The sequence below is a fragment of the Gossypium hirsutum genome, chromosome A06 (genome assembly GCF_007990345.1).
Source record: "Gossypium hirsutum isolate 1008001.06 chromosome A06, Gossypium_hirsutum_v2.1, whole genome shotgun sequence".
Taxonomy (NCBI): Eukaryota; Viridiplantae; Streptophyta; class Magnoliopsida; order Malvales; family Malvaceae; genus Gossypium; species Gossypium hirsutum.
Window position 1 is genome coordinate 2703063 of NC_053429.1, and position 19345 is coordinate 2722407.

General features: G+C 32.0%; 4 protein-coding genes across 6 annotated transcripts; 3 read left to right on the top strand and 1 right to left on the bottom strand.

The window, feature by feature from the left end:
* Positions 1-5220: 5220 nt before the first annotated feature.
* LOC107930525 (uncharacterized) lies at positions 5221-9052 on the top strand. 3 transcript variants are annotated; one of them, XM_016862195.2, is made up of 4 exons: positions 5221-5894; positions 6507-6694; positions 8057-8100; positions 8238-9052. In XM_016862195.2, the coding sequence occupies exons 1-2, from the start codon at positions 5270-5272 to the stop codon at positions 6566-6568; spliced, it is 687 nt and encodes a 228-aa protein (XP_016717684.1). In that variant the 5' UTR covers positions 5221-5269; the 3' UTR covers positions 6569-6694; positions 8057-8100; positions 8238-9052. The 3 variants fall into 3 exon arrangements, with proteins under 3 accessions (XP_016717684.1, XP_016717683.1, XP_016717682.1); XM_016862194.2 differs by having other exon boundaries at positions 8060-8100; XM_016862193.2 differs by lacking the exon at positions 8057-8100.
* LOC107930526 (uncharacterized) lies at positions 8241-8753 on the top strand. Its single transcript, XM_016862196.2, has one exon. The coding sequence runs from the start codon at positions 8241-8243 to the stop codon at positions 8751-8753; it is 513 nt and encodes a 170-aa protein (XP_016717685.1).
* Positions 9053-11663: 2611 nt separating the features above from the next.
* Positions 11664-13479, top strand: LOC107930624 (protein PHLOEM PROTEIN 2-LIKE A10). Its single transcript, XM_016862297.2, has one exon. The coding sequence runs from the start codon at positions 12024-12026 to the stop codon at positions 13212-13214; it is 1191 nt and encodes a 396-aa protein (XP_016717786.1). The 5' UTR covers positions 11664-12023; the 3' UTR covers positions 13215-13479.
* Positions 13480-15609: 2130 nt separating this feature from the next.
* Positions 15610-16033, bottom strand: LOC107930566 (phytosulfokines). Its single transcript, XM_016862231.2, has 2 exons — positions 15853-16033; positions 15610-15751 (listed from the first exon to the last, which is right to left on the bottom strand). Exons 1-2 carry the CDS (start codon positions 15952-15954, stop codon positions 15626-15628), a joined length of 228 nt encoding a protein of 75 aa, XP_016717720.1. The 5' UTR covers positions 15955-16033; the 3' UTR covers positions 15610-15625.
* Between the last annotated feature and the right edge of the window lie 3312 nt (positions 16034-19345).

The window sequence follows — 19345 nt, forward strand, 5'->3', positions numbered from 1 at the left end:
AAAGCTTTATGTAGGAAGAGGAAAATGATTGCGAAAGAGAGAGAGAGATTGCATGAGAAAGAGAGAAAGAGAAGGAGAAAGGAAACAAAATACTAGCAGCAAGAGAACTGAAATTGAACAGCAGCAAGAGAAGGGGATTTAGGGTGTGTTTGTTTGGTTGTATTTCATTTTACAGAAAATATTTTCCTCATTTTCCAGTGTTTGGTAGCCTGAAAACCTTTTCCATTTGGAAAAATTTTTTCAAATCATGCGTAAAATCCCTTACATTTTGGGAAAATGTCTTACCATTTCAATTTCTGTAAGACATTTTCCCGTGCTTCTCCTTCATCTAAGTAAGGCCCCTTCTCTTGCTGCTGTTCAATTTCTGTTCTCTTGCTGCTGGTATTTTGTTTCCTTTCTCCTTCTCTTTCTCTCTTTCTCATGCAATCTCTCTCTCCCTCTTTCGCAGGCATTTTCCTCTTCCTGCATAAAGCTTTTTTTTTCGGGTCTTGGCTTAAGGTAAAGCTCTACCCTTTCTCAAATCCAATGGATTCTCTTTTTTAGTTACCATTTTTTAGGGGGGATTTTCAGGGGTTTTATTTTGGTAAGATTTGAAGTACAAGAAGCAGTCACGCCAGAAAGAAGAAAGTCAAGCTTGAAAGCAGCAAAGCCAGATTCGGATTCTATAGCAACTCCTATTGAGTTGCCTCTCCTGGGGTCAAAGTACTAACTACCTTTCTAGAATCCAGTGAAAGCAAAACTAGCGCTTAAGGAAAACGCGTAGAAGCAGGCAAGTTGATTCCCATCTCTGAAGGTCAGTTGGAAAATTCCCATTCTCTTGGGTACGAAAGAAAGTAGGCTATTCATTCGCATCGAGCAAGCAGTCACCACCTTCAACCTAGGTACTTACCTTGAGCCTTGATCCACTATTTCTTTATATACGAAATAGCCTTTGTTTTGTCATCTACTATCTGTGACAATCTTCCCCATGGAAATACCATGTTGACTCCTTTCTGCCCAAAGCAAACTTCTACTGCTTATTCCCTGTTTGATCGAACCTGCTTTGAAAACTGTACTTGCTTGGATTTAGGTAATTTAGTTGGATGTGCAATTATTCAATTGTAGCAATGGTTTTGTACTGTGCAGTGTTTAACTTTCAAACTAGATACTTGTGTAATCCTTAACCTTTTCCTTAAATGATTGTTGTGGTTGCTTGTCTTCTTGATTCCTCTTTATTTGTGGGATTATTCAATTGTAGCAATGGTTTTGTACTGTGCAGTGTTTAACTTTGAAAACTATATACTGTGTTGTGATGTGCTTAGTCTTATAGGGAAAACACTTGTGGTTACCTGATGAGCTCAATTGCTGTTTGCAGGTGTGAACCTTTCTCAACATACCCACGTACTTATGATTTTATTCATGTAGCTGGCATTGAATCACTAATAAAGCTTCCTGGTTCAAGCAAGAGCAGGTAGATATAACGTTGACGACATCCTTCAATTCTCTTTGCATTTGTATGAGCAACTGAAGTTTTAACTCTTTATCACTTTGGTTATGCGAGAAATTGCATGCCTGTTTATATTATACTTTATTGTGACTTAACAAACCTTATTTTCTCCACGTGAGAGAACGAAACTCTATTGGACCACCTTAGAAAATGACACTGATGTTCAACAAATTTGACTTTTCTCCATACCACTTGTGTGTTTTTCTGTCAATATTTTATACCTTTGCCAATGTTGACCTATGTTTTTTGAATTGGGATAGATGGATACTACAATATAATGAAATTTAATAAACTACGAATAAAATATCATTTGGTAGGATACTACAATACATCATTTGCTGTAATTAAAATAATATAATAAAATAATATCAAATTAAAATATAAATATTAATTCTTAATTCATAAATTTAAATATAATAAATAGTAACCATAATTTAACCTAAAATAATCTATACTAACATAGATTTAATAAAAATTCGACATTATTAAAGGTTTTTTTTTCAACTTTTTTAATTAATAAAAAATAATTTCAGTCGTTATAATTATTTTAATAAATATATATATTTAAAGTCTTGACTTTTGGATATCTTCATGAGCTACTAGTGTATTAGATATCAATTTTCGTATATGTATGTATGCACTTTAGTCATGGTAGCTTTATTCATATATGTGATCTTATGAAAAGCTTGCACCTTTTTTGTAGTGATCAAATATTTGTGTGGCATTGTTTTGTGTAGATGGATCGTAGTCAACATCAAAATGTAATTGCTGCAGTCGTGGCTTCAGTTTTAGCTTTTGAGGCTCTTTGGATTAAAAATTAAAAACTAGGAAGGAGATTACTTCTCACCCTCGTGTGAATCAAGATTATGAAAGAGAAAATTATATTAATAGTATTTTATATAGTGGTGACCAACATTGTATTAATATGATATGGATGAGACCGATTGCCTTTTTTAATTTGTGTGATATTCTTAGTAGGAATAATTTATTACAATAAACTAAATCTGTGAATATTAGGGAGCAAGTACTGATATTTTTACATATAATTAGTCATAATGTAAGGTTTCGAGTGATTGGATCTAGATATTATAGATCAACTGAGACAGTTCCCCGTTACTTTAGGATTGTATTGAGAGCTATTTTGAAATTGTATAAACTAGTTATTAGATCACCTGATGAGTCAACTCCTAGTGAAATCAGAAACAATCGAAGGTTTTATCCTTATTTTAAAGATTGTATTGGAGCATTAGATGGAACTCATGTTCGTGCATCCATTCCACCTAGTATTGAAGGAAGATTTCGTAGCCGTAAATGGGGGACGACATAAAATGTATTGGCTGCAATTACATTTGATTTGAAATTTTCCTATGTTCTAGCTGGTTCGGAAGGTAGTGCACATGATTCTCGTATTTTAAGTGATGCACTTTCACGCCCAAGAGGATTAAGAATTCCAGAAGGTAATAATTATCATTAAATACCAAATAGTTCTAATAAGCTCATAATTTATTAGTATTAATTATGTTTTGTAAAATTGTAGGCAAATATTATCTTGCTGATGCTGGATATGGCATCCGAAATGGATTTATTACCCCATATCGTGGTGTCCGATATCATTTAAAAGAGTTTAGTGCTCAGGGGCCTGAAAATGCAAAGGAACTCTTTAATCTTCGACATTCATCATTGAGAATCACTATTGAACGTGTTTTTGGGATTTTGAAGAAATGGTTTTGTGTATTAGATGCTGAACCATTTTGGGATTTTCAAACTCAAGTAGATATAGTTTTGGCTTGTTGTATCATTCATAATCATATCATGGGAGTTGATCCTAATGATTTACTTAATCAAGGATTATACGAGGAGTTTGAGTCTGATTTGATAATAACAACTCTTACGGAGCGAGAAGAAAGAGAAGAAGAAAGAGAATGGTCTGCTAAGAGAGACGAAATTGCACAAACTATGTGGACTGATTATATGGCTAGAAATATTAGGTAGGTTTAGGTCTTAGGTTTGTTGTTTCTATGTTATGTATGTTTTAGTATTAAAATTGTTCTTTTTTTGTTAATGTTTGTTAGATAATGATATTAAAATTTTAGTTTGTTGGATTTTGAAATTATTATGTCTTGAATTTGTTAGATATTGATTATGTTAAGCTTGTTAGATATTGCATTTATTATGTTTTAAGCTTGTTGGATATCGAAATGATTGACAATGACAATTATTAATGTAGAATGGGTAAGGGCAACAAAGAAGGGACTCCAAGCAATTCAGGTGGACAAAACCGATGGAACATGTTTTTCTTGAAATTCTAACAGAGGAGGCCCAGAAAGGAAATAAGCCTTCTAATACTTTCAAAATAGTTTCTATTAAACGAGTTGTTGAAGCTATTTCTGAAAGATTCCAAGTCCAATGCGATGCTAAGCATGTAGAAAATCATTTGAGGACTGTAAAAGCCCAATGACAAATTATATGCAAAATTCGAGGTGAAAGTGGTTTTGGATAGGATGTTAACATGAAAATGATCAAATATGATAGAGCGACATATGATGCAGCAGTGATGGTAATATATGTATATATATGTTAAGTATATTTCAATTGTTTTATACTTGTTATTCTAATTGTGTATAATATCCAACAGGCACACAAGAAGTATGAACCATTTTTGAATAAAAGCAGTGATCGTTATCATGAAATGGCTTTAGTTGTTGGCAAAGATATGACAACAGGGAGTTTTGCCAGAACATTTGCTGACATAGATTTGGATGATGGTAACCAAGATTCAGTGCCTCCAGATTGCTACAATGAAGAGGATAAAGAGGTAAGAACAAATATATCTTCATCTGGCACATCCAAACGTAAAAGAAAAAATGTTCAAGAAAGTGTCGTTGATGAACAAGTTAAATTTGTGGGTGAACAACTTGGCAAAATTGCTAATGCTTTGAAACAATTTACTGCGGATAAGACACCACAGCTTTACGAACAAGTGATGTCGATGGAGGAAGAAGGATTTCATGATGACTTCTTGTGTTATGTGTTTGATTATCTAGTGAGTCATGAATCCGAGGCCAAAGCTTTTTTAGTTAAAAATAAGAAGCATAAAAAAATTTGGCTTCAAAAATTTTCTCAAGGTTGAAGATATTAATACTTTTATGTGGTGTAATATTTAGTTATGCACTTGGACAATGTTGTTATTATGTGGTGTGCTACTAATTATGCATTTGGATAATATTATTAATTTCTAGTATTAATTGTGGTTTGGAAGCTAATTTATAATTATTCAATCCTTGTTTTTCTTTTTTTTTAACACAATTACAAATAATTTATCTGACTTTGATTGTTTTCAATTTATGAAGGTTAATGTTGTAGCTTAATAATTGAGTATTATTATATATTTAATTTAATTTATTTATTTATAAATAAATCATTGCAATATTTGTAAAAACGATTTAAAATATAAAAATTTATTAATATGTATATATATTTATTAATATATATAAAAATAACTTTTACAGAAAATATTTTCAGAAAATCTGCCAAACAACAGAAAATATTTTATACATCTTCATTCAAACACCAAAAAATATTTTCAGTAAATCATTTCTCAGAAAAATAAATCATTTTTCAGAAATTATTTTCTCTACGTTGAATTCACAATTATAGTAAAGTCAAACAAAAAAATCAAAGTCAAAACGAAAAGATTCAACCATATATAATTGATTGCTCCACTCTAATGAAATTCAAAAAAGTTTAGAAAAGGAAGAAGGGAAGAAGAGATAATAAAGAAGCATGTCATGGTTAGCTCGGTCACTAGCGAACTCGCTTCTTCTTAACGAAGAAGATGATAATGAATCAGCTTCTTCAATAGATGAAGAAAACGACGTTGCAACGCACCAGTCTCAATCATCCTCCCTTCCTCTTAGGCAAAGCCTTGAACCCGAAGAAACCCAGTCGCTACAACAACATTCATTGTCCCCTCAACAAATAGCTGAGCTTCAATCGCGTGGTGTCAAAGAAGACCTAACCGAGCTCAAACAAACCCTAACGCGTCAACTCTGGGGAGTCGCTTCCTTTCTTGCTCCTCCTCCTTCTCCTCGGACGCAATCCGATCGCCGATTAGATGATGTGTCGTTCTCTAATTTGAATCGAGTTGAACCGTCTGGTTCTGTGGCGTTTGAGGGGGCTGAGATTGGGGGAAGGTTGTTGAAGATGGCGGCGGCGGAGGATTTTCCGTTTGGATCCGGGGAAAATGAGGAAGAAAACGGGAGGGAAAGTGAAAATGAAGATGAGGAGGTGGATCAGGTGTTCAATGCGGTTGGGTTAACGGATGAGGTGTTGACATTTGCGAGGAACATCGCGCATCATCCAGAAACGTGGTTGGATTTCCCTCTTGATCCCGATGAGGACTTAGATGGTAATTTCCTGATTAATTTGACCCCATTCCATACTCTGATATGCAATTTTTCTATTGATTTTCTGTTTTTTTTAGGCTCAAGAGCTCAACGCATCACCAAAAATTGTTAATTTTGTTTGAATTTCAATTAAATACGGGATGGTTTTAGGGTTCTACACCTTTATGTTAAAATGCCAGATTGATGCCACCTTTATTTTCCTAGGCCATTATGTAAGCTAAATATTTCTATTGTTGATGCATTGAAGGTCATTAAATAAAGGATTTCAGTATCATTGAAAGTAAATGTAATTAATCTGCTCAGAAGTAATGAAATTTAAGTGATTGGGCTGAAAACTTATTTCCAATGTTTGTGAAATTCGATCAAGTGCCACCTTCTTTGCTTAAATTTTCAAGCTTTATATTATCGTTGCACCTTGCTCGATCTGTATGGTTTTTCATGTATTCTTTGCTTCTTTGGCTAGGTACTTTTGATTTATAAACTTCAATTTTGATCATAATTTCTGAGATTTCATTTTTTATTGTTTTTGTGTCTTACGAAGAATCAATTCACACAAATCGCAATCAGAGTTTGCGCGCTTATCTGATTTTCCTCTATTGTTTTCCTTGTTTTAGATTTTGACATGTCGGTTGCACAACAAGAGCATACTATGGCCATTGAATATCTTGCTCCCTGACTAGCAGCTCTTAGATTCGAACTTTGCCCTTGCCATATCAATGATGGTTACTTTTGGAAAGTTTATTTTGTTCTTCTACATTCAAGACTTAACAAGCATGACGCAGAGGTTCTATCTACACCTCAGGTCAGTTGCTTTTCATAGAATCGATATCATCGGGCACCAAATTATCGTTTTTACTTACATTTTGGTTCTTTTGGCCCCTTATCCATCACTCTTCCTTTTTCATTGTTTTATTTTTCTTCTGTTGGTGTATTTAAATTAACTATTTGTATTATATCTGTAAATATTGGAACAAGAATTATTGGGTAAAAGTACCATAGATGGCCCTGTACTAGGAGCCAGATTGCATTTTGCCCCCTCTACTAAAAAATTGGCAAATTAGTCTTTGTACATTAAATTAAAGAGTAAATTAGTTATTTCTTTTAAAAATTTCATCTATTTGTACTGTTAAGAACTGGTGTGCATGATGGAACAACCAAACAGTGATATGTGGTGTGCCAAATGTATGTCATGCTGAAGTACACAAACCAAATTTTAACTGTATGAATGGATGGAATTTTTAACAAAATGACCAAATTGCTCTTTGATCTAAGGTATAAGGATTAATTTGCCCATTTTGTGAGTAGAAGGGGCAAAATGCAAATTGACTTTTACTACAGGAGCCACTGTAGTACTTTTACAGAAATATTGCAAAGTCTGATAGTCAATTGATATCAGATTCCTTTGCATTCTCGGCATTCAAACAAGAAATCCACCTTTTGCACCTGCACTCTAGCTAATCTTCTCCCCTGGGTTCACAATTATCATTTCCATTTACATGATAGGTAATATATAGAGTTCATCACTTCATGTGTTTACAACGACTGGAAAGTCTGTAGCACATTTGTGTGTCCGTATCAACCGCAACCTTCTTTGCTTGGTTTCAGTGTGCTGAATATGTCGGACAAGAGTTTCTTCCTGTACTTGTTTTCTTCTTTTTAAATTATTCTCTCCATCCATTCAAGAAAATTACGGTTAGGAGTCCATTTTCAAAATTGGTTTTCCTTGGTTTCTGCATTAATTTTTGCTTAAGTTTTTTTACGTATGACCTGAAAGGAGTAGACTTGGATGATTCTTGATTCTCTTTATGCCATGGCTGCTAGGGATGAGAAGCTCGGTTCAATAGCATTTCATATTGTTTTGTAAAAGTGATGGTATTGGACAGAAGTAAAATGAATGCCCTGTACTAGGAGTTAGTTTGCATTTTGCCCCCTTTACTTAAAAAATGGACAAATTGATCCTTTCAGTTAAATTTTCATTCATTTCTACCATTAAAACTGGCTTGGCTGACAGCATGACCTGACAGTTACACGTGCCGTGCCACATGTATCTCATTTTGACATATAGGGATCAATTTTTAACATTAAAAATATATGGAACTTTTAACAGAAAAACTAGTTTGCTTTTTATCCAACTTACAGTGACTAATTTGTCTATTTCTTTTAGTAGAGGGGGCAAGATGCAATTTGTTTCCTAGTAAAGGCCTCCAGGTACTTTTTCTGATAGTATTGTTTTAGAAGAGATCTGATCTAGAGTCTTTCTCCACTTTTTATGTCCTTTTCTTTATCAAGCATATGTAGACAATATTATCGATTAATTCTCTAGTTGGCTAATCTATTTCCGGCAGGTAATGGAAGCCAGAACATTGTGGATGAAGGAGCTACAAAAGCAAACGAAGCGAGAAACCGATTGGTACGGAAGAAGCCCTTCCCACATAGGAGGTAGCTCTAGTACTTTGCAAAATGATCTTATTCCTTCCTCATCCTGTTATTTTGCCTTCGAGACCACATCACCTAGGACCTATACTTCTGAACCCACATCCAGTATCACAACAGATTATGAGGAAAAGCATCCGCTCGAAAGTACCGAGATGCCAGTCATAGATAAGTCTGTTATCGAGGAACATCCGGTGTCTAGCACTGAGGATAAGGCATCCTCAAAAATAACAATTCCAACTTTTGAAGATGATGATATTGATTGGCCAGAAGATGATGATTCCGAATACGGTGGTTATGGTGGAGCGACGATCTGTGTGGAGAACGAAGAAGATATTTCTTTCAGCGATCTCGAGGATGTCGATTATAGTATCACCCCCACAAAATCAAAGATGGTTTCAAAAGGATTTGAAACTTCTAAAACTTAAGTCTGTGATATGATTCAGTTAGCAATAAGATCCACTGGTCGGGCCGAGTACAGAAACCGACAGCAACGTTTATGCAGGGGCAACGGTGGCAGGTGCTGAAGGTGAGTGATCAATCAAAGTGATAAATAGAGTGATATTTTGTCTCGGTTTTCCTTGATTTTGTACAGAAAATCTGTATTTAAAAAGTTTCCTTCTTACAACATGAGGTTTGCCACTTTGCCCTATAGATATAGGATATATGTATTTTTTATTTTTTTTGCTAAATTTTATGGAATTTTTTGATAACATGATTAATGAGATTCAATTTTGATTTTTTTTTTAAATATTTATAGTGGATTGGTAAACTGTCATACAGATCTTGGTACTAAGAGTTGGATTGCAATTTACATCTTCTACTCAAAAAATGAGGAAATTAGTAATTGTTAGTTAGATCAAAGAATAAACTAGTTTATTAAAAAATTTATCAATTTTTACGGTTGAAAATGGTCTTATACATAAGGGTGAGTGAGATTGTTCGGGGTAAATTAAAAAATTAAAATGTCAAATTAAGATATTTTAGTTTGATAAATTTGAATCATTGATTAACTTATTTAGGCCTTAAAATTATTATTTTAAAGTTTTTTTAAGTTTTTAACTTTTTTATATATTCTTTAGATTTTTTTAAATTTTTTTAAAAAATATAAAATTTGGATTTTTTGAATATTTTTAAATTTTAAAAATTATTTTAATTTTTGTTGAGTGAGAAATCAATTTGTTCATTTTCAAAATTGGCAGGGACCAAATGGATATTTATATCAATCTGTCATTCGAATTATTCAAATTTTAAAATTCAACTTAAACTCAAAACTCGAATTACTTATTCGAGTTGACTCAAAAAATTGAATAACTCAATTCAATTAACTTGAAATTCAAATTGTTTTTTGATTTTTTTCGATTCGAATCAAGTTTTGCTCACTCCTACTTGTACACCAGCATGAGGTACATGTGGCAACCACGTGTAACTGTCTAGTTATTTCATCAATCAAATCAATTTTAAAAATTTTAACAAAAATGATTAATTTGTTATTTAATCCAACATACAATAATTAACTTATCTATTTTTTTAATAAAAAAAAGATAAAATACAATCTAATTCCTATTACGAGTACTTCTATAATAAATTTTACCCTGCATAGGATATGACTTGTTGTTTACATCATCTGAACTTTAATGAACTAATAATTGAATAAAAAATTGTTGTGAAAGATGAAGTCTTTAACTTACTTCCATCTCTTAATTCTAATAAAATACATTATCTAATTTGTTTATGTAAGGATGGATTGTTAGGTTTCGTATAAAAATGGTGCAAACAAAACTTATGATCTATTCCAAAACTTTTAACTAATGTTATTGTATTAGTCACTTGCATATTTTTATTTTATTTCTTAAGGTATTTATCAAAACGAGCCTAATAATTAATTCTCTATATTCTGTAATATCTTTAACTATCAGTTAAGGTAAGGTAGGAAATACCCTTGTTAGCTCACTTAATTTTCGTGGTTTTGTAGATTATTAATTTAATCATTATATTTTAATATGGTCATATTTATTCATTGTATAAGTAATCGATTTGATCCATGTTCTCTGGTTTGATAGTTTTTAGTTCTCATACTTTTTAAATTATGAAACTTAAAATTTTTTTTAAAGTGTAATAAATACAATCAAAGTTCAAATACAAATATAAGTCCGAGGAATCACAAGTATCAAATTAATATAGCATGGCTGATTGAGGAATTATGAAGTAGAATAAAATCATTATAGCATAATCGAAATAAGAATTGATACAATCCAAACTGAAGTTAACAAACTAGACTAAAACACACACATAATAACTACATAAAGTGAGACTCAGAGACCCACAAGAGTAACTGCGCATGATGAACCTTGAACTTAGGTATTCAGTACGTAAATTGAATTCATAACTTTCCTTATTCGTTTGGATAGTTGATGGAGACCATTTCCCACCGTACCTCTAAGTGGTTATTGGTACATAGTATAGCCCGCCTTTTTTGAAATATAAAGGTTTTGATACTCTAACTTTATAAAAAGAAAAGTTATTTTAACTTTTTATTTATTTTTTAGTCCTTGAACTTATATTCTTTTATCAAATCACATTAAAATGGATAAAAATTTAATGTTTGTTAACTTTGTTGACATAGCATACGCATGAATTGCCACGTGGATTACATGATAATATTTAATTAATTTATATTTTAAAAAATATTTTTTATAATTTTTTAATTTTTAAAATTTTAAAAAAATAATTAAATGATGATGTGTCATTCACGTGCATTAGCAAAATTAAATGACATTAATTTTTCCATTTATTTTTGTGTGATTTGACAAAAAAACACAAGTTTAAGGGTTAAAAAATTAGAAAAAATTAGAGGTCTAAAATGACTTTTCTATAAAATTGGAAGGTAAAAAATGTCATTTTTCCAAATATAAACATTTACGTAACAATTCTTTCAAATATAAGAAGGGTAAATTATAATTTCGATCCTTTTATCATGCTCAAATTCAAAATTTATCTTTATACTCTTTTTGGGTATAATGAAGATTCGAATATAAAAAATCGATAAATTAGTCCTTGTACATGAGATCAAAAAATAACCTGGTTATTTTATTAAAAATTTCATTCATTTTTACGGTTAAAAAAATCTTTGTATATTAACATAAGATACAGATGACATGTTGCGCGTCATTGTTGAGTTATTCCGTTAGTCATATTAATTTTTAACACTACACATAAATGAAAATCTTAACACAAATGACTAATCTTCACTTAAATTTAACACATAAAAGATCAATTTAATTTTTTATTAAGTAAGAGAGATAAAATGACAGAATCTTACACGAAAGATTTAGCATGGGTTGTTACATGATATTATCTATACTAATAAACGACAAGACCCCCCGCCTTCTTCGAAAAATCAAAGCAGAGAAAAGAGATTCTCTGGACCTAAATTTCGGTAATTTATTTATCAATTTGATTTTTTTTCTTCATTTCTGCAACCAGGTTCGTTTCTCATTATCCCTACTGCAAATCCAATAGTAATTATCGTAATTCAACACCAAAACTAAAAAAAAAATTCACCTTTTTATCTATACAACTGATCTTTAATTTCTCTTCTTCTTTTTTTCTGGGGTTAATTTGCTTTTTTTTAGTCTTATTTGAAAAAGCCCCAGGGTTTAAAATTATTGTAACTGTGGGTATTTTTGGGGGTGTTAATGGATATGGAATTGGTGGAAAAGGCATTGACTTTTTCACGTAGGAAGAAAAAATGGCTTATTTTGCTAGCTATGTGTGGTGTTTCTGGTTATGGGGTTTACAAGGTGTATAATTTACCTTCTTTGGGGAAGAAAAGGAAGAGACTTTTAAAGCTGTTTGGAGCTTTGGTTTCTTTAGCTGAAATGGTCTCTGAATCAGCAGAGACCATTAATATTGTCTGTAAGGACTTAAGGGAGTTTTTACAATCTGAATCTGATCAAATTCCTAATAGTTTGAAACAGATTTCAAAGATTGTGAGATCAGATGAGTTTTCCCAATCTTTTATTAGGGTTAATGAGGGTTTAACAATTGGAGTTTTGAGAGGGTATAAGTTAGAATCAAGGAATGAGAGTGAATTAGGAAAGGGTATTATGGAGAATTCTAGCTTGACTGATAAGGTATTGGATAGGGTTTTTTCTAATGCTGGGTCTGGTTTTGTATCTGTTGTTGTTGGTAGCTTTGCTAAAAATCTGGTTATGGGGTTTTATTCAAGTGGTGGTGAAATTGATGGTGAGTCATCTGATGTGCCTAAATGGGTTAATTTGCTTTATGATGATAAGTCTAAAGAGTTAATGGCTGATTGTATACAAAGATTTGTAAGCACGGCTGTTGCAGTTTATCTTGACAAGACGATGGATATTAATACTTATGATGAAATGTTTGCTGGGATGACCAATCCGAAGCATGAACACAATGTGAGAGGCATTTTGGTTTCTGTTTGTAATGGTGCTGTGGAAACGTTGGTGAGAACGTCGCATCAGGTGCTGACAAATTCGAGATCGGATACTTGTTCCATTGTAGAACAGAGTGAGGACACCAAGGAAGAAGCATCTTTAAAAGGAGTGAAAGAGGGGAAGGGGAACTCATTTGATAAGGTCTCATCGACATTGGCAGTTCCTAGCAATAGGAAGTTTGTGGTTGATGTGACTGGGAGGGTGACTTTTGGAACGATAAAAACCATAATGGAGTTTCTGGTATGGAAGCTTTTAGAGAGTATGAAAAGAAGCATTCATGTTGTTCGTGATGAGGTTGTGGAAAGAGGACTTGATGTTATCAGATACGTCGGTGCAAAGTCTTCCATAATTGTCACCATTTGTGTCTCACTTTACTTACATATCGTTGGTGGTAGCAGGGTTCTCTTGCAGGGTTGAATAGGTTTGTTCTCTCTTCTCATGGAACTAAAACGAAATCTTAATAAAGTTGCCTTCAATGTATATATACGTCTCTCCTGCAAATAAAATGTATTAACTAGGGTCATTTTAGCTTTAGGAAAATACTGAAATTCCTCCAAATTTATTGAATTATTCAAATGTATACTCGATATTCTTATGCTGTATGTATACCACAATTATGGTAATTGTTGTTCCACAAAATTAAGTCATTTAGAAATCAAAGTTACAGAGGATATGCACACTACTATTACGCTCTGAGTTAAATTTACAATACTTGTGCCAACTCTTTGACCATTTTGAATAAAAGTTTGTTCCATTGATAATCACATCACACTTTCATGAACTGTGATTTCTCTGAGTAGGATGGGATTTGCTTATTGCTGTACCTATTGCAGTCAGTTTCAGTCAATGCCTTTCAAAGATATATATCCCTATGAGCATCATTTCTTGCCTAGGAAAGTTTTTGATCGTGTAATATGATTCTGATGGATTGTATATGATGATAGATTAATTAACATTATGACCTATTGTAGATGCTTGTTTTTGGTTACTAATTGTTCTATCAATAGTAGCTTCGGGAAATATTGTTCCTTACAAGAGCACCTTTGGGAACGTCATGTTGGGAACAACCCTGGAAGGTTGGCAGAATTTCTAGGTTGTTCCACTATTGGGATGCCTTGGAGAGCTTGGTTTGGAAGCTCATATACAAATTTGTTCTTAACCTTTCTTTGGAATACAACTGCTTCCTCCTTATTTCTTCATTAAACAAAATATGCATTTGCACTTAAGACCTTTCTTGCTAAAATATTTTAACTAGGTGTAACTTTCATGTACCCATCCTTATACCCATTATTCATATAACTTACCTTCCATTACACACATTCAAATAACTTCTCCCACTTCCACCACCCATTATTTTAGCATGTTCATTCCCACTTTATTATAATTGTTCTTTAATCATTTCTTTCCAAGGCCTATAAATGGAGGCTTAAAAGTTTTATTTCGGGACTTTTGATCTTTTAGCAAACTTAGCACTTTAGAATTTTCCCTGTAACTTTTTTTCTACAATCACAACAACCATCTTAGTGCTCTCCTTTCTCAGTCTCTTATTGCTTCCATCACCACTCACTGCCACCACACTTGTTTTCTAGAGTCTGCCCCAATCTTCCTCTCTGCCATCTCTAAATGACATTTCATTTTACTAGATTGTAACGTTTTCTCACCTTATCAAAAGAACCCTTTACACCTATCTTACTAACCCCAGCCTATGAACCGAAGGGATTTATCCATAACCAGTTGGTCGAGTCTACTTTTTCAGTTTGTACTTTTGCTGGTCGATACAAGCGTCTGTGCATATACATAGAGCTTGCGTTGTCACGAACAATTTAGTTGTTGATGCAGTCATCTTTAAAACATTACATCCGATGGCTGTAGAATCTGAATATGATCGTTGTTGTTAAGTTGATAATGTTGAACCTTGGACTTGTGTGATTGTGACAGTAATCCATATTTATGATTCTGAGAATCATCAGTGCCTATGTACTATGCGGTCCAGATAGTGGGGTAGGTCCTTGTAGGAAATTTACTAGTTGCATTTGCAAGTGCAACCCTACCTGCCATTCATTGACAGAGCTGTGACCTTGTAGGTCATCCAATGACATGATCTTTATGTTGAAACTTTTGGTCCCTGAAAAGACCATGTACTTTCATCTTGTCCCCCACTCACATCCAATTATAACGTAAAGCTAATTCTCCAACAAATGACACAGTATAAAATTATTAAAAATTTGTACCCTTTAGTTCATATAAAAAAATGGTGGCTGTTTCTTTGCCATTTAAAGATGGTATGTTCATCTCTCTTATGGTTGTTAAACATGCATTTATCACATTATTAAAGAGTGTTGAATTGTCATAGCCATGTTTGACCCTCCAGGTTGGCATGTTGCCAATTATCTGGCGTGTGTTGGAACTTGCAAGAAAATTCTTACGTTACATGTGTAAATTGTCTTGCAAAAAAGCCATAAATTTTTTTATGTTAATTCCATTGTTGTTTAGTCACAGCTTTTTGACCAATATTAAGCGTAACCAATTTTCTTTGTCTTCATCTCCATTTAAGAGAATCTTCATTGGCAACTTGGCTTATGTGTTATTCTTTTTCTCTCTTCTTTTTTCCAAGTGAATGATTTTTCAAACATTTTCTAAGTTTGCATCTACAAAGAAATGGATCATCTGGGGTTCACATGCATGAAAAAAGAAGAAAGAGAAAGAACAAAACCAAATATATATGCCATCTATACAATCATATGCCAACATTAATGGAAATATATGTGATTTTATTTATGGCTTTTGATGCTACGATTGAACCAATATTTTACCATAACAATTCAACTTCATGGCTTGTGATTCTGGGTATAAATATAGTCCACATGAGCAGCAAGGGTTCTTCTCATCAAGCACTCCTCTTTGCCAATTCCTTCACAGTTCTCATCAGCATCAACTTTCTCTGCCTCAACTCCCTGCATGAACCAAAAACCAATATTAATACACACATATGTATAGGTAACCTTGTAAAAGAGATCTACAAAGAAATCTGAGGATTGGATTAGGTGAGACATACCTCATGTTGGGTTAAGGACAAAGTTGGCTCAGGCCTAGCAGCATAGCTTTGCATGAAATTAAAAAGAAGCGCAGCTATGAAAAGTGAACAAAGCTTAGACATCTTTTTTTCTCTTGTTTTCTTGGTTTGAAGAGAGAATTTTGAGAGGTGATATGATTGAAGGTGAAACAAAAATGGATGAATTTATAGAGGAAATAGAAGGGAAAGAAAGATACTATGTGAGTTGGTGGGGGTTGAATTTGGGTGGACTTACAGATAATTTCATATCAATCCAATATCAACCAGTTAATTTCAGACATGTGTAGGGGTGAAGTTTTAATTACTTTATAGACTTGACTTCAGCAGATATATAATATATGATATCATATCAAATGGAAATGGTAAAAGAAAATGTGATTTGATTGCTTTGTAAGAGAAAAATCTAAAGGAAAATCTCAGTGTGAAGATTTTTGCAATTTTTGTGCTTTGTACTCGATGCATGAAATTAACTGATGGCATTTAATGTGAGATGTAGTAATCCAGGTGTTTCCCATTTTGACTGTTCCTTGTTTGTCAGGTGATTTAGAGGTTACACGTATCACAAATGTTGTATCAAATGGGCCACAGCCCAATAACATCTTACTCAAGCTCTTGATGTTATGGAAAGTACTGTAGAAGTGGATTTCATAACAACAATAGCAGTAACAAATAAAGTTTTATGGTTGAAAGGATGATGTGTGATATACATATGGAAGAACAATGATTTCATCCTCAAGCTCTACTTCTACACTCGATTATGTATCAGGTCATCTGTCTAAATTTGAAGGTTTACTCAAAAAATAGGAGGTTTTGGACAAAAATATAAGCTTAAAAAATAAGTTTAGACAAAAAAATAAAGTTTGTTTTTCTAATGGGCTAGCCCTCGAGTAGAATTTTCTCTTGACCCGACCTGAATCAATTGTTTTGTTGTCATTTCGCTATTATATTGCTACTATTTTCTTATTATTGTTTGAATATTGTATAACTCTAGTTTTATTATTAATTTTGTTACTATTTTATAGGCATTTGCTTATTAAGTTGCAACTATCTTAATATTATTTAAATATAAAGTCCTTTTAATGTATTTTCAATTTGTTGGGAAATATTAATTTCAACATTTTTAGTATATTTGATGTATACTTTTTAAATTTAATTTTATATAAAAATAATTTTAAAAAATTAATACGGACAGGCCAAATTAAACTCGAATTTAGCATTTTTAATATGAATTAGACTTTAGTAGAATTTTAAGCCTAAAACCAACTCATGATCAGGTTTATCTACTTTCTTAAGGGAAGTACTAAAAATTGGAGAACTTTAGTTTACTACAAGTCTAAAGATCAACTAGCAGATCTATTTACAAACCACTTCTAGTTAGCAAGTTCATGTTAGGTTTTTATGTCCTTTTTAAGTATAGTAATTTTATCAAATTTGATGGTTAAACTGATTATTCATGGAAATGCACAATGCCTTTAATAGTTTTGCATGTAAAGTAAATGATTAAGGAAATATTAGATTACTGATTATCGAAGATTTCCCTTATATTAAGTTGTATTACAAGAAGTATTTGTAATATATAAAACAATTTATATTATTAAATAATCTAAATAGTTTGTAGTTCATGCAGTCATATTGAGTAAATGACTACAGTTAAGACTATCATTATGTCGTCTATAAGTCCAAATGGGGAGATAGCTTGTTTTGACTATTGAAGGTGAATTGACTCCCAAGATAAAGACATGATATGGTTGTTTGGATTAACAATGTCTTGGACAATATCAAGTTGAATTAATCTGAGATCCATTGAATTAATCTGAGATCCATTTATAAATTAATTTACTACGTAAATGAATGACTGTATTGAAAACCTATTCATCTCAAAATAGTAAACTAAAAGTTGATACATTGACTATATGACTTATGCAATATATAGCTTCACTTATAGTAATGGAATCATAGCTCGATAAAAAGTAATCATATCCTTTAAATGGTATTATATAGTTTATGAAAATAGAATATGAGACCACGGCCATTTGTTTGTGACAAATGATTTAATCTTATCGCTATAAGTTATGACTATTTTTATTATAGTAGATACAATGGTGACCATGAAAGTGGAACATGACCATGAAAGCTTCATACTCACCTCGAGCTCAATTAAACATACATTTTTAAGCTTGAGATACAATCGAGTTACTTGAGGTCGATTAAGCTCGTACATATTCAAATTCGAACTTAGCTTGATAATTAAACTTAGGGATAATAATATATATTAAGGGCAATAATATAATTTAATAATATAAAATATTTAACAATATATTAAAAATTAAAATCTCAATAAGGTTCACGAGCCATTTGAGTCGAGTATTGCTAAGCTCGAATTCAATTCGATCGATAGCTCTAACTCAACTCGATAATTACCAAATCTAAAACAATTTTTTTCAAATCGAACTTGAATAATTTATTAGCATCAATATTTCATTTACATCCCTAATTTCAAATCTTAAATTACATAAAATTTAGGATTCAAAGAAGAACCCTACTCTCCCACCAATTTCTTACAAATTTCCAAAGGATCCCTTCTTGGCAATTAATGCTAGGTAGTTTGAGTGGTGATCAACATCCTCCAAATAAACGACGACCATTCAAGTCTATATCCTGCAACATTCCTACAATCTTTCGATTCACACACATATACATACACATACACATAAATAAATATATATATATATATCAGCATCAACTCTTAAAAGCAAGCAATAAGCTTCCACCGACGATTAGTACTATACTGTATCTTACATATCAAGTTTAGGATACCATCAGAAAATAATTAAAATAATAATATAAAGCATAATACGAGTTAAATAATTAAAATATATATCTTTTTTATTAAATTGGTATCACGAATTAATTGAATACCAACTCAATTAAAAAATAATTAATTATAATTATGAATACATTTTTATCTTTTTACATAATCGAAATCTAAAATATATATATTAAAATGATCACACTTAATAAGATTTGAACTTAAAACACATTAATTTTTAACAATTTAATCCCATAATTTAATATATATATATGAAAATCATTTAATACACCGTCAGTAGTTTTTTTAAACTCTAAAAGCAAGTTAAGAGTTTGACAAATATATTATAAATAATAATATATAAATTAATTATATAAATAAATATGACATTTATCGTAGTTATCAACTTCTAGTTATCTAATCATGCATGCAGAAGAAAGCACTTCCCACTGTTCCACATGATAAATTTTGTCCAAAGCTTGAGTTGTTGGTCAATTAATTCTATGATATTACATAACAACTACCACTATTATAATTCTTTCCCTATTTAGTTTTACATTCCCAAATTAATTTCACTAACCAAAAATTAATTCCCCATATATAAAATTCAATTAATCTCTCCCTTTCTCGTCTCCATAAATAAGTTTAGGGTTGTTAACTATTTGA